Here is a 14,389-nt window from a genome sequence, read left to right on the forward strand (position 1 = left end):
TGTTCAGAATTTGTTGCACGTTGTGTGTATCAAATGTCATGCAAGATGAAAATGACGCAATCTAGGGGCGCAAGGGAGGCGGTAGCCAACTCAACTGGCAGGCACTTGAAAATGCTAATTGAAGGCTGCAGATATTCACATTTGTATCTACGGGATTGCCATGTGCCATGTGCTGAGTCATTTGTGCTTGGCTGGAGATATCATATTTAGCTGCTGCCTAGATGAGCGCATTTCTATGAATTCTCCCATCGGTTAGTTAAAAGCAAAATAAAACCAAAACAAAAATGAAACTTGCTAATTGGCTTTCAAAACTGTACAAAAAGGTTCGCAAATGTTTGCGCACAAGAAATGCGACTGTTTAAAATATCTGCGATGAACGAGCTCTTAACTGATAACTGGATTTATTTTGTTTATATATTGGTTTCGTATTGAAAACAAATAGAATTGATTTTTTTACGATTTACTCATTTGAAAAAAAAAATATTATTCTCCGCCGAGCTTATCGAATAATGATTTATGCGCTATGCTTCGATATCTGGTTTCATATAAAATATTTTCGCAAATACTTAAATAGAACTTAACTCAATTGATGATTTTATCAAAAGATGAAAAACATTTTGTACTCTCGTAAGCAACACAATAAAAATGTATTACGCTGATAGATAATATGGAATGGCAATCGACAGTCTGCATTTTCCCACCCACTTTCCATATCAGGCCCAGCCAACCGTTGAGCCAAAACCAATAAGTTTAACTTACAACTTTCGCCTGTCAACGTTTAGTGCTCAGTGATCAGTGATCAATGATCGGCATCGAGCAATGCCCTTTCATCATATAATGAATTTAGCAAATGCAATTGTTTGTACGCCTGGTCAATTGCTTCATTTGCGGTACAGTTATTCAATGGTCAATAATGAAATGCAGCCAGCTCCTGGCCATGGTCAACTTCCGACTGCAATGGGCAAACGCTTGGCTGATTCTTTTTTTGGTAGCGCCCATAATGCCGAGTTAGCCAACATAAAACGCATAAACGTAAACAACAACAAATCAAAACAGCCAACGGTCGCCATGACAAGAGATTTTAATTGAATTTGAAAAACGCAATGGGACGTGTAGAGAGAGTTACCCCCTCACAGCTCTCCTCACCTAGCTAACAATGTGCTGCGGGTGCTGGGTGCTGGGTGCAGAGTGCGAGGGGTTATTAGAGGGTTTGCCAGCTGTGCCCACGCGTTTCGCATAACAATTGTCAACAAATTTATGAGCACGACGTCAACCCAACTACTCGTATAAACATTGTCTCTGGGCTCCGGACCTGAGACCGGAGTGATATGGAATTGAAATTGAAATTCAAAAGCGCTCATTGCGCGTTTTGTGTTTTTTTTTTTGTTTTTTAATTTAAAATTTAATTTGTTTGCGAAGCGTTCGATGAAGCGTTCGATTGATAATGCATTTTAGCATTGCTTTATTTGCATTCCAAGCCAAGCTAATACGGATGCTCTTCCATCTAAATTGCAAACAACGCCCTAAAACACTCAAATAGAGAGCAGAGCATTCCAAGGCGACTTCTCAACAGGCTAGAAACCATTTCCAATCATCTAAAATTAGACGAAATGAAACACATTTCAAATTTTTCATGAAAAACAAAAAAAAATGCCAACCGCTGAAAATGTTGCTGCGTATATGTATCTGAAAGAGAAATGCCAAGTAGATATATATATATATACACAAGACTCTGAAGCATACGTGCATATAGGTTATATATATAAATATTTATAGCTGTGACTATGTAAACATTTGCGCGCTATAGTCCGTATAGCGGGTGTAGTCCGTACGTAATTTGATTTTTTAAATGCACAACGCGAGATACACACAGAGTTTGTGTATCTATAAGATCGCGGCCGCTGCGTTGCGTGCCAGAGATACAAAGAAAGAGCAACAACAGAATTTTTGATATGTTAAGTTGATAGTTGTTGTTGTCGTTGTTGTTGTTGGGCTTATTTCGGCCAATGCGTGGGCCAAAAAACACCTTTAAATAATAATTTGATCAGAGCTGTGTTCTGCTTTGATGTAGACAGCAATGGGATACACATTCAGCTACAGATACAGATACGGCTTTAGCTACAGATACAGATTCAGATACAGCAACAGATACAGATACAGATACAGCCCTTGCAGCATTTTCATATTGTTAACATCAGACGTCATGCGGAAGACACTCTCGGATATATATTTACTATATATACTTTATACATATTTCGCAGATAGTACGTGCAGTTATGCTTGGACTGCGTCGCCGTAATCCGAGCACACCGTGCGCACCGTCGTTGACGTCGTCTTTCCACAGTCTAGGCACACTTCAACTGTGCAAATTGCTCGGCATGCATCAAGATACAAATACGCTAGAAACGTGCTTGGACGGCATGTGTCATGTGTATCTAACAGATACAGATACAATAAGCGCCGAACAATATCTTCAGCTTTTTTCGCTTCTTAATTTTGTTAAAATTTTTTTCTTTTTTAGACATGAGTCACTACCCCCAACAAAAAGAAAAAGAACGAAGTGAACAACGAAATTTATGTCAGCAGTGCCAAAAGCGACGAGCGAATGAAGGCAATAAAAACAAGCGGCAAATAAATAAATAAGAAATTCTAAATAAGAAAGAGGAAAACATGAAAAATAACAAAAAACCGAACAAAGTACTCAGATATTCATGCAATATGTGCGAGTGTGTGTCTGTGTGTGCGAGTGTGTAAGTGTGGGGGCATGTCCGTGGGGGCACAAGCACATTATACATATTTATGCAATTCAAATGGGAGCCCAACAGGTTGCAACAGAAATGATTCAAAAATATCCCCATATGGCAATTGAAATTTCGTTTTCAGCACAAGCAAACTTTTTGTAACCAATAAAAAACAAGAAAGAACAGTTATTAGCTGTACCGAAGAGAATCGTAAATTTTGGATACTCTACTTTATACTATGGTCATGTACAGAAAACCAGAATCTGGTAATGAGTAACAATTTCGACTAAAATTGTTAATAATAAAACAAAAACATTTATGACTTAAAGTTTTGTGGGGTTTTTTATTCGATAGGGAAGTTGGGCAGCCCGCATGTTGGCAGCAGACACTGCCGCAACCACATAAAAACCCAACGATGCGACAACAGCAATTGGAAATAGAGAAAGTAGCAAAAATGACAGAAAAGCTAACTTCTGGCAGAAAGTTAAGAAGCCTCAAGCTGTTAACGGAACAACCCGCAAGCCTACTCCGAGTCCGGGTGTGATCGCATAAGTCGGGCATGCAGTTCAACTTCACGCCCAACTCCCACAGCTGCTGATGAGCGTGGCACTAGCGGGTGGGTGGTGGCAAGCAGGTAAAAACGAAAACAAAACCAAAAAATAAAATTCATACACATTTTCTTGTAGCTGGTCGAACGAGTTTTACAAATTGTCAACGCTTTGCTTTTGGCAAATACAATTTGTAGACAAAAAACTAGTTTGCAGCGCACGTACATTAGCTCTTTGTATCTATGTGTGTGTATCTGTATCTGTGCAACATAATTTTGTCATTACCAAGAGGCGACACATACGGCACACATATACTTGCACATACATATATATGCATATGGCCAACAGATGTTGAGCAAACAACAACAACAACAGCGTGAACCAAATCAAGCGTTTCTGACCGAAGCAAACATGCTGCGGGCTGCAGTGTTGCCAACTTTTGAGAAGCAGAAAAAAAGCTAGGTTTAGGGATAAATGAGGATTAAAGGAGCAACATTTAATTTTACAAAAGCATAACCTGGGCAATGAGTTTTGATTTTGTGTATAAAATATACTCAAAATATGGTGGTTATCATGTTCTAATCAAAGATACTCTCCTAACAAAGAGGTTCAGGCGGAAGTTAAAACCAAGAAAGTAAATTTTACTCCGACAATGCGTTCCTTTACTTGTTAATTAATTTGGAATAACTTTCAGTGACTATACATAACTAAAGAAATATAAAACAAATATGTATCTATAGCTGGAGAATCCTTGAATAGAGTGCGCAACATCTTAATAAGACCCCGACTGTAAATCCTTTAGTAAAATAACTAACTTACTAGGAATTGATATTTACTTAGGGATGTTTTGACTTTCATTTTTTTGTAGAAAGTCTTTCCTATATGACAATAGTGGACAAAAAAAGTTTTAAATGATTCCCGCAATCCCAAACTCAAAAAAAGGCCAGATTTGACGGGAAATAAGCGAAACTGGCAACACTGGCGAGCTGCGAACATCCAGGTAGTCGTCGCACAGTTATATTTTTGTGGTCCTGTGTGCCACGCCCATTGCCAGCGCCTTGTTGACTATCGTTGTATTGATTTTCGGCTCTTTTTGTTGATTCTCTGGAGAGTATTTGCGCTTCTGAGGCAAGGGCGTGGGTAGCAGCAGGCAGAGGCATGCGGTCAGGCAGTACGACCAGACGGGCGCGCCCCATTCAGATAAATATACAGTTCCACGCATATATGGATACATTTTGCGCAAATGCAACAGTTTTTAAGATTCGGAAGGGATCAAGGCTCCTGCCACTGTTGCATCCATAAACATGAGTGGGGGTCCCGTTGATAGAAGCAGCAGGCAAAGCAGACGAAGATGAGAGAAGCATAACAAACAGCGCTGTCTCTTTAAAGAGAGAAATGAAGCAACGGAGACAACAACGAAGTGGCACACAAAAGGGAAATAACTAAAAATAACAAACAACTGACAGCGTTGGCAGCGTTGACTTTGGGCTCTCAGCAAGGTGGAATGAACTCAAGATCAGGGCACAGAAGAGACTTTAAATATAGAAGGCAACAAAGTTGCGCTTATTGGGGGAGCGTTGCGCGTTCCTTAGTTGAAGGTGGCGCCTAATTATAAGAGATGCGAGCATATTATGTACATACATATGTATATACATTTAACATATATATAATATATATTTTATAAGCTCAAAATCCATGCAGGGCTAAAGCCAATCGAACGGAATTTTAATTTTGTTATACAGAAAGTTAAAAGGTTGCGAAATACGACTTCAATAGTTTTTCACATAGATACTTGAGATTAAAAAATTGAAATCTATTGGATGATATAATAAAAGGTGTTATACAAAAGCATTGCAACAATTTTCTATCTTTAAAGGAGAAAATTTATTGAGAAATTTATAGAAAACGTTTCGCCTACAGATATGATTATAAATTTAAATAAAAAATCAATACTTTATGAACATAGTAAGTTTAAGTTTAGGATATGAATTTCTCCTTAATTTAAAAACTTTTGATTAAGATGGTAGAAACAGAAAGAATCAAATGATAAATTCTTCAGAAATAGAACAATTTAAGACCTCTTGTTGATGATTCCAATTACTGAATAATTATATTAATTAATGGTGCATTCAATTTCTGAAGGTTCTAATTGCCGATTAACCGATTACTAGACCTATAAGTTCGAGCTATGCACGTACTAAGATCACAAAGAGATTTGCTAAATACATATATTTATATATATCTTTGCATACGTGTATCGATTTTAATTTAAATTTCTAGTACACTTATCACTTACCTTCATCCAGCAGTCGCTCCACATGCGTAAAGACATTTGGAAATGCGGCCAACTGTTTGCGATCCTTTAGCAATTGGGCCAAATAGTCGGCAATGCTTTGTGTGCTCTGTTGTTGTTGTTGGGGCGTCATGTGCTGCGGCTGTGGCACCACTTGCGTGGGCTGTTGTTGTTGCTGCTGCTGCTGCTGAGCAACTGCAGCAGCTGCGGCAGCCGCAACGGCAGCGGCAGCGGCGGCCTGTTGTTGCAACTGTTGTTGCACAACGGTCTTGTTCTCACAGACACTCATTTTGTTGTTGTGTGCGAGTGTGTATATGTGTGTGGGCGAGTGTGTTTTGTTTAAGCTTTTACAATTGTTTACTTTGTGTTGCACAATATTGTTGTTGTAGCTGTTGCCGAGATTCTTTTATGATGCGTATTAAACTTTTTCGACAGTTTCTCTGTGTTCTGCTTTCGCTTGGTCTTTTACGTATTGCACAATTGCTGAACAAAAGGCTATTTTTTTAATCTGCTGCCGTTACTCGCTTTAATTTCTTGTTGGTGTTTCGAGTTTAAAAGTTATTTCTAAATAAAATACACAAAATTGTTGTTGTTACGAGCTGAATTTTTATAAATAACAGAAACAGATTGAAAACAACTCCACCCAAAAAGTTTTTGAAGAAACAAACGAAAACAACCACGACGGTGGCAGCGCAGCAGCAGCAAGAGAGCGACTCGAAAATGAAGACAGAAAAATTCCTCAACGCAGCAGTGCGGCTGCCTCCGATCAGTAAGAGGAAGAGCAGACAGACGGCGCAGTCGCCGTCTCCGTTTTGCCAGCACTCACATACACACACACAGATGCAGTTAATTTGTATGCGCCTGTGCATGAGTTTGTGAGCGTAATCGTGAGCAACGGAGATGAATGAAAGCAGAATGTCAAAATAGCTGCTATTCATTCGCTCTCTTTCTCTCTCTCTCTCTCATTCTCATTCTGTGGCTGCAGCAGCCCCAAGTACAACAAAAAAGAAATTAATTTTTATATGCAAATTAACATAGATCTTATTTACAGCAGCATTCAATTCGTAAGCACAAATTCACAAATTTCGAATGCTCAACTTGCTTATTGCCAACAAGAACAGCAACCAATTAATATGATTTCAAATGAAAAGGTTGAAAATTTCGCATGAAATATGCACAAATTTACTGTTGCTGCTGATTATGTTTTATTTGTGTTGTTGTCCATTTTGTGTGGTGGTTGCTTTCAGCGTGTTTCACAATAATATTGTTTTAAAAGTTGCATACATTTGCATTTGTTGTACACTTCATATATTTAATATTTAAGAATTCCTTTTTTTTTTGTTTATATAAAATGTATTCGAGTCGGGTAAAAGGAAAACGCACGGATCTCGCCTCTACTTGAACGATTCTTCCTACTTCTACAACTGAACCGCACGCAAAGACAGAGAAAAAGAAACTGAACGCAAAGCGCATTACCGAAAGAAAAAGAAACGAAGAGAGCCAGCATGCCATTTTGAGTATAACAGCGGTTTAACAGCATTGAAGATCATTTGCCAGCGTTGCCACAGTAAACATAATGCGCAGCTGTTTGGTTTAATTAAGAATTGTAGCTTAAAATCAACCTTTTTATTTAAATATATAACTAAACATAATGAAATTGATTAAATAAAATACATACTTGTCTGTTTTAGCCCTTTTAATGGGCAAAAATTGCACATTGGTGCTTTAACCAAACAGTTTCTGTTAGATGGCAGCTCTAAGCCTGTCAATCATGCGCTGTTAACAGCAGTTATCTCGCTTGCACTCGCGTGTTAAGGCATATTTGGCGCGTTGGCGTCAATTTGAATTATGGAAAAAACACTGCGAGTGGAGGCATTAATTACGTACGGAAATTGTTAGAAGGCAACGACGAATGCGATTAGAACCGAATACAACGCATTGTCAGATATGTGGGCATTTGGCCAAAAGGCTATGCAAATTACTCCCGTACCCGTACTAGATGGAAAATGTGCAGCCAAAAAGCCAAATGTTGGTGTTAAACTTGCCTATGAGCCAGAATGCTCAAATAGTTAAATGTATGTGGGAAAAAATTGGAATTCGCATGCGATGGCAGCAACGCACCATATAAGCGTCCCTGGACGGCAACAACTTTTACTTTCCATTGCAAATGCGTTTCAGTTGTGGCATTTTGTGTATGTTTTGCGCCTGGCTTCCGTGTATTCCGCAAAAAGCCATCACCAGCAACCGCTTTACACATACAGCACCCGCATGCACTTAAAAGAGACGTGAAAGTTTTCAATCAGTGGAAGTGGAAAGCAGGCGCCCACCACCACCGACGACCTGACCAACCACATCGTGTGCACCTTGGCATGGTCAGCAGTGTATGTATGTGTGTGTGTGCGTGTGTGGGCTGGTGCCGGGCATTATATAGTCACATTATACATTTTATTGCCACTGTGAATATATGTGTCAGAGCGAGCGTAAAGATTTAGACATTGTATTATTATAGGTTTTCGATTTACAGCCAGCAAAGCCTATTTTGCTGTTGACACCTACACACATGCGCACACATCTAGATCCACACGATAAAAAAAAAAACTAAAGAAAAAAAGCAACACATCATTTCATTCGTGGGCCGTTGAGCTGCAGGGCTTTGTATGTGGGCCATTTTGGTAGCACTTTCAATTTGAAAATGTGGGCCCCAAAACAAATGGTGCCAAGCTGCATAGTATTTAAATTGTTCAATGATTTTCTGCGAATGATTTTCACACAAAAAGGTGAATATGGCATAATACACTATCGCCAGCTCTCGAACGCCCAACCACGCCAGCATGTGTTATTAGGTTTCACTCAAAGCACTCTCACGCACACACACGAGGAAAATTGCGTGAAAAATGCATTTCAATTATTCGAACCAGCAGCCAGAACCGGATAGACCAAAAACCAGAGGCAGAGCCAGCAAAATTTTTGGCAGTTGTCCGGGCAACAGATTGACGAGCGACCCGGTTACAGTGCAGCAAATGCATGGAAGTTCGGTAGAAACAGCAGAACTTTAATAAAAGTTGGTTTAGCCAGGTTAGTTAAACTTAAGTCAATTAATATAAGCTTTCCTGGTATGTGCCACACTTAGTTAGATAGCTAGATAGAGACCTTCATTATTCTGAATTGGGTACTTAAATTAAACAACGATCGATTGCTTGAGCTTGGTGTGTACATTTAATTTGTATACGTTTAGTTATAACTATATAAATGACTTGCGGGTATAACCCGGCATTGCCCGTGGCACATCTTAAGACTTCGCCCAAAAAATCTTTGAATCGCATTTCTACCAAAGAATTTTGGATTCACCAAAGAGCAATGGATTTTTCGAAAAGTGTTAAACACCCCTCATATGAATTTGAACAAAGATCTTTGAAAATTAGTTTGAAAACGATCGGTAAACAAAAAAGTTTCAAACAAACGTATTTCGTGATTTTTCCACACTTGCGGGTGGAATTTCCCGAAACCCCGTCTCAACGTGTACCTTCATCTCATAAGGTGAAACTCTGCAATGGTACGAGAGCTTCATAATTCTAAAATAGGTTATCAAATTAACCCTCGATCGATTGCAGGTGCGCTTTGTGAACCCTCTCTCCAGGTTGATATACATTACATGCTATACGTTTATCTATAACTATAAACATTATTGCATCCTAATTCTAATTATAATTGCAAACAGCTCTTGACTTTATACCTTGTGATAGTAAATAAACTTTTATGTTTGACATTTGAATAATTATACTTATATCCCTTTACAATTTAGTTGAACTTGCCTATTTTTGTCCACTGTGCAGATTTACCAACATCTCTGGTAGCCATATTTCGCACTACGACATCCTTAAATGTCCGCGTGCAGCATTTGCCCTTTTTGATTGCACATTTTTTTGGTGACTATTCGAATTAATGGCAGCTGCTTTGATGTTAGCCGACAAAATGATACACTTGCTTTTTCGGACAATTTGCAATTGACACACAAAGTGCCCCCCCCCCCCCCACACCGCTTGTACAATTAGCAGCGGCATATTGGTTAAAAGCAAAGTTGTTGGCCATTAAACAGCCTGCAGTGGGTTTTTCATTACGCATACAACTGTTGCGTAGGCGCCACCACAGAGTGAGCCAAATTAAACCAGCTACAACACCCACACACCTGCTCAGCCCAGGTAGACGAGAGTCGTTTTTGAATTGTAACTTTAGCCAGCCGAATAGGAATTTAATATGAGAATGATATACCATTTGATCAGAGCTTATTAGGTAACTTTTGCTGGTTATATTGTCAACCGACTAAAGTTGAAGTTGTAATGACATTTTTTTAAATACATAAAAAGTTAGTTACTTTAATGAACATTTTCATTTCTTATATTACAACGATAATATATGTATATAAATATATATATTATACATGCAACAAAAATGTATACCTAAGAGGTATTCACAAAATTACTGAACTCATATAATTTCCAAAAATTGTGATGCACATATAATTAGATATATGAGGTATACAGACATAGATTTATGACAGATTTGCATCTACAGCAAAATGAACATAATTAAATATATGATCATAGCAAATGGCTATTATTATTGCTATAATAATAATATTATTAACAACTAACATTTCGGTAAACACTTTCACAATGCTAAATCTAACAGTTTGCGTTGGATTCGAACCGGATCCTCGTTTTTTCATTCATCAGAAAGTATTCAAGTATTTTTATTAGTTTTTCGATAAACTTTGAACGAATCCGGACATTTAGCTTAATTTGAATAAAAATAGTGTATAGTTAGATTTACTAAATTCCAAGAGATATTTATAATATAAGCAGAACCTAAACTCTTAACTAAAGTCAACTAAACTAAGAGAACACAACACACTCATAAACTACTTAGCTTATGAATGCAACCCGGATTCTCCTAATTTACTATGTTTTAAAGTAAAATGATTTGCATCAATTAAACATAGTAAGATTTATTAATATTAAAACCAAAGCAACCAGCGACAAATGCATTTTCATTCATAAAAAAATATTGTTCGTATACTCTGTAATTATAAAAATTGAAAACGGGCATATTGATGCAGTTCATGCTTAGTATCATGCATAGTACCCATCTACTCCTTATATATGTATTTATATAGAGTCTATATAACCCTGGCCGTCTGACTATGCGTAATGCAGCGAGGCCTTATCAAACCATTTTGAAGACCTGAAGATTTCAAAATGATTATATTTATCTAAAAGAAGTTATTGTAGAATTCAATTTTGAAAATGGGAAGTAAAGAAAGAAATAACTTCCTGAATTCAAACTTCCTGCGTGTGTTGGTGTTTACAGGGTATATTTCCGTCGGCCCATTTTGGCTTAAACATTCGCGTGTTTAAATATGCACTAGCTTATTAAACTAGCTGACACTGGTGCATTCATAAACACAGCCTCATGAATGAATTTCGAAGCTGCTACCAGAATCAGCATCAGCATTAGCATTAGCATTAGCATCAGCTTCAGCCCTAACTCGATTTCATTCACCGAACATGTGTTGGCTTGATTAGCTGCGCTGTGGCAAGTGCTGCCTCGCTGGCTTTAGTTGCATGTTACCAACTAATGCGGGGGGCGTATTCGTGTGTTTTTCGGCATTTAAAACGCCTACGCCCACGCCTAGGCGCAGGCCTGAAAAACAACTATTAATTTGTTACTATCCATGCCTGGCTGGCTGGTTTGATTAGGCAGCGCATTAATTTCTTGATGCTGTCTTTTGGACAGCGTGTGGCTGTGGCTATGGCTGTGAAGTGGGTGTTGTGGGTTAAACGAGTTTTATTAGAAAATTGTTTGCAGCTCCTCAATGCTATTTCAATTGATGGCAGCATTTGTGGGCGACGCATTGCTCAATTGAATAAGACCTGGTCGGCGGGCATGTCAAACTGTAACAGTTTGAGTCGATCTGACCGTCAATAAACTGGAACAATTTATATAAAAATAAAATTTGCCAAAAAAACACATTTGCCATATTGGGCTCGAATCGCCAAATACTTTGTTTTCGTAAAAGTCTGGCGGCTGAAGCGGAGACAATAAATATGTGAAATAAACAACACACAAATAAGGCAAACACCACATCCGTGTGGGCGCCTTTTGGTTTGAATTTAAATAATGATGCAAAATTAGTTGTGAAATGAAGACACTTATTCACATTCGCTACATATACATATGTCTACAATGTATATAATGTTATATAAAAGACAATGGTTTATACTTAAGGCTAAAGAATTAACGCATAAACTTCTTGGCCTGATCGCGATTGACCTGCTTAAAGTGGCGCTGCTTGCCACCGCTGTCGTTCATTTGCTTATAGTAGCCAAAACCGCCGCCACCCACTCGTTTCTCGGGGCGCTCTCGCTTGGCAGCGCCTACTTTGAGGTCAACCACAGGCGGCACCAGAAAGCCAAAGCTTTTGGAAACCGCCTGCAAGTCCAGTGTGTTCACATTGAATATTTGTTTCAGCTGATGCGAGTCATAGGCGCGCACATACGACTTGAAGGCCTCCTTGGCTGACTGATTAAGGAAATAGTTTTTCGCTATCAGTTTCTCTAGCTAAATATAAAGAGGATATTATGATAATTTGTATATAGTATATATAGCTATAGGGCTTACCTGCAGCTGTATATCGGCAATCTTTTGCCAGGAGAACTCAAATTCATTGAGCGGCACCTTGGCTGCCTTCAGATAGCGCAAGAAGCCCAATTCCTCTGGTCGTAGCATTAGCAGAGCATGTCCCGATGTGCCTGATCCGCGTGCCGTACGACCCACACGATGAATATACTCGCGTGGATCATCTGGCGGATCGTACTGTACAATCCAATCGACTTGCGGTATATCTAGACCACGTGCCGCCACATCCGTGCAGAGCAGAATGCCCGTCTCGGCATTGCAGAATTGGAAGAAGGTCGAGGTGCGTTTCGTTTGCTTCTGTTTCCCATGAATGGAAGTGACCGGTAAATCGATGTAGTTGAAGAGCTCATGATGATACTTGACCGACATGCACGAGGAAAAGAAAACCATGACCTTCTTCTTGCGATTCTTTTTTAGGAACGTAAAGAGCACCAGCAAACGCTTCTCCGATGGGCAAACAATGTAACCTTGCTCGAGGCCCTCAACGGTAGCCGTCTCTTCGTTATCGTGCACGCCCACATAGATCGGCTCCTTTTTCAGCGCCAACTTCGAAAGCGCATCGATGCGTTCCGTTTGTGTGGCCGAAAACAACATTGTCTGGCGGCGTTCTACAGAGAAAAGAGGAAATATATCAGGAGCCTGTCATCTTTACGCGAAATTCTTCACTTACTTGGCAACAAATTAATGATCTGCTTCAGTTCCTCCTCGAAACCAATTTCCAATATACGATCCACTTCATCAATAATCAAACACTGCAAGTTTTTGTATAGGAAATCCGGCGAATTCTGCAGATGATCCAACAGACGACCCGGCGTGGCCACCAGAATATTAATGCCTTTGCCCAGCTTTTCGCTCTCCACCTGACGATTGGAGCCACCCATGACCAAGCCATAGGTGTGATGATGATGTGCCATCAGCTCCTTGAGCACACCAAACGTTTGCATGGACAGCTCGCGTGTGGGCGAGATAATAATGACGCCCGTGCCGTTGCGCGGCATAAAGCGCAGCTTATTGATCAATTCCACGGCGGGTATAAGGAACGCAAGCGTTTTGCCAGAACCCGTTTGGGCAGCGCCCACCAGATCCCGACCCTTGAGCAATGGCGTCAAAGACTTGGCCTGAATTTCAGTCATCTCGGAGAAGCCCATCTCGGCAATGGCTTGTAATGTGGCTTCAGAAACGGCGCCTTTGAGTGAAGCAAAGCTGCGATCATCGGAATCACGTTGATCCAATGCGGACAATGAGGATTCCACGGTAAAGGGCGTGTCATCTTCTGTAGCGTTGCCATTTGTTGTGGCAGCCTTTTTGACTGCTTTAGGCTGTTGCTTGGATTTCTTGGCCGGCACCGGTGTGTCCTCCTCTGAATCGGGTGAGTCTGCAGCTACAAGTGTTATGATAACAATTAACAAGGATTTCCTATTAACTAATCTAATGCATTAATTATGTTTTTCAGTTATTCTTCGAGTGTATCTCATGCTTCCACTTAACAACATTAACTCGCTGCTCTGGTGAAAATCAAATTCGCCTTTGAATCATCCTCAAACATAAATTAATCACTTTCTGCTAAACCATATTTTTAGTATACCTTCACTATCTATCTCCTCGTCGTCCTCATCATCTTCCCCTGACTCACTACCGCTCTCCGCCTCCTCTTGTTCATCTAATTCCGAGTCCGAATCGGAGTTTGCCACCTCGATTTGTGGCTTCTTTTTCTGCTGCTGGCGCTTCTTTCCTTTGAGCTGTGGCTGCTCTTGAAAATCGTCGTCCAAGTCATCTGCTAAGCATAAAATAATGTTTTATTATATATTATTAAATGCTGCATGTTTTCACACACCTTCAGCCTCCACAGGTCGCTTCTGCTTTTTTTGCTGGTTCTTGCCGGACTTTACGACTGGCGGTTCCGGCAATGCCTGCTTGGCTTTGCCCTTTTTCTGGGAGAGCTCCTTCTTCATTTTCTCGCGCTTGACAATTTTTTTCATAAGAAGCTTTTCTCTGATCGACATTTTAAGCAATTGCGGGTTTAAAAGAGATATATATATAAAACTTGGAATAAAACAAACGCGCACGTGTTGAAGTCCACGATTTTGCCATTCACATCTAAAAGTTGACAA

The 14,389-nt window shown here is 39.6% G+C and overlaps 2 protein-coding genes and 2 long non-coding RNA genes across 14 annotated transcripts in view; 1 reads left to right on the plus strand and 3 right to left on the minus strand.

Annotated features, from left to right (window-relative positions):
- how (protein held out wings) overlaps nt 1-7,022 on the minus strand; it is a 39,181-nt gene extending 32,159 nt beyond the window's left edge. For all 9 annotated transcript variants that reach the window (XM_064696487.1, XM_064696489.1, XM_064696488.1 and 6 more), the window contains exons 1-2: nt 6,867-7,022; nt 5,586-6,146 (exon numbers count right to left, since the gene is read on the minus strand). In XM_064696487.1, coding sequence (XP_064552557.1) covers nt 5,586-5,871 — 286 coding nt within the window. In that variant the 5' untranslated portion in view covers nt 5,872-6,146; nt 6,867-7,022. The remainder of the gene's footprint in view (nt 1-5,585; nt 6,147-6,866) is intronic.
- LOC135438429 (uncharacterized) lies at nt 1,368-2,623 on the minus strand. Its single transcript, XR_010437884.1, has 2 exons — nt 2,244-2,623; nt 1,368-1,595 (listed from the first exon to the last, which is right to left on the minus strand). It is a non-coding gene; the product is annotated as an uncharacterized LOC135438429 (long non-coding RNA).
- On the plus strand, nt 1,586-3,067 carry LOC135438427 (uncharacterized). Of its 2 annotated transcripts, none has more exons than XR_010437882.1 (2): nt 1,586-1,704; nt 2,522-3,067. It is a non-coding gene; the product is annotated as an uncharacterized LOC135438427 (long non-coding RNA). The 2 variants fall into 2 exon arrangements; XR_010437883.1 differs by having other exon boundaries at nt 1,692-1,828.
- Nucleotides 7,023-11,770: 4,748 nt separating the features above from the next.
- pit (pitchoune) lies at nt 11,771-14,377 on the minus strand. 2 transcript variants are annotated; one of them, XM_064697248.1, is made up of 5 exons: nt 14,113-14,377; nt 13,864-14,055; nt 12,949-13,659; nt 12,261-12,886; nt 11,771-12,200 (listed from the first exon to the last, which is right to left on the minus strand). In XM_064697248.1, exons 1-5 carry the CDS (start codon nt 14,279-14,281, stop codon nt 11,877-11,879), a joined length of 2,022 nt encoding a protein of 673 aa, XP_064553318.1. In that variant the 5' UTR covers nt 14,282-14,377; the 3' UTR covers nt 11,771-11,876. The 2 variants fall into 2 exon arrangements, with proteins under 2 accessions (XP_064553318.1, XP_064553319.1); XM_064697249.1 differs by having other exon boundaries at nt 13,864-14,052; nt 14,113-14,375.
- Between the last annotated feature and the right edge of the window lie 12 nt (nt 14,378-14,389).

The sequence above is a fragment of the Drosophila montana genome, unplaced genomic scaffold (genome assembly GCF_035044405.1).
Source record: "Drosophila montana isolate Dmon_TW-CO22-7 unplaced genomic scaffold, ASM3504440v1 contig_3848_1, whole genome shotgun sequence".
Taxonomy (NCBI): Eukaryota; Metazoa; Arthropoda; class Insecta; order Diptera; family Drosophilidae; genus Drosophila; species Drosophila montana.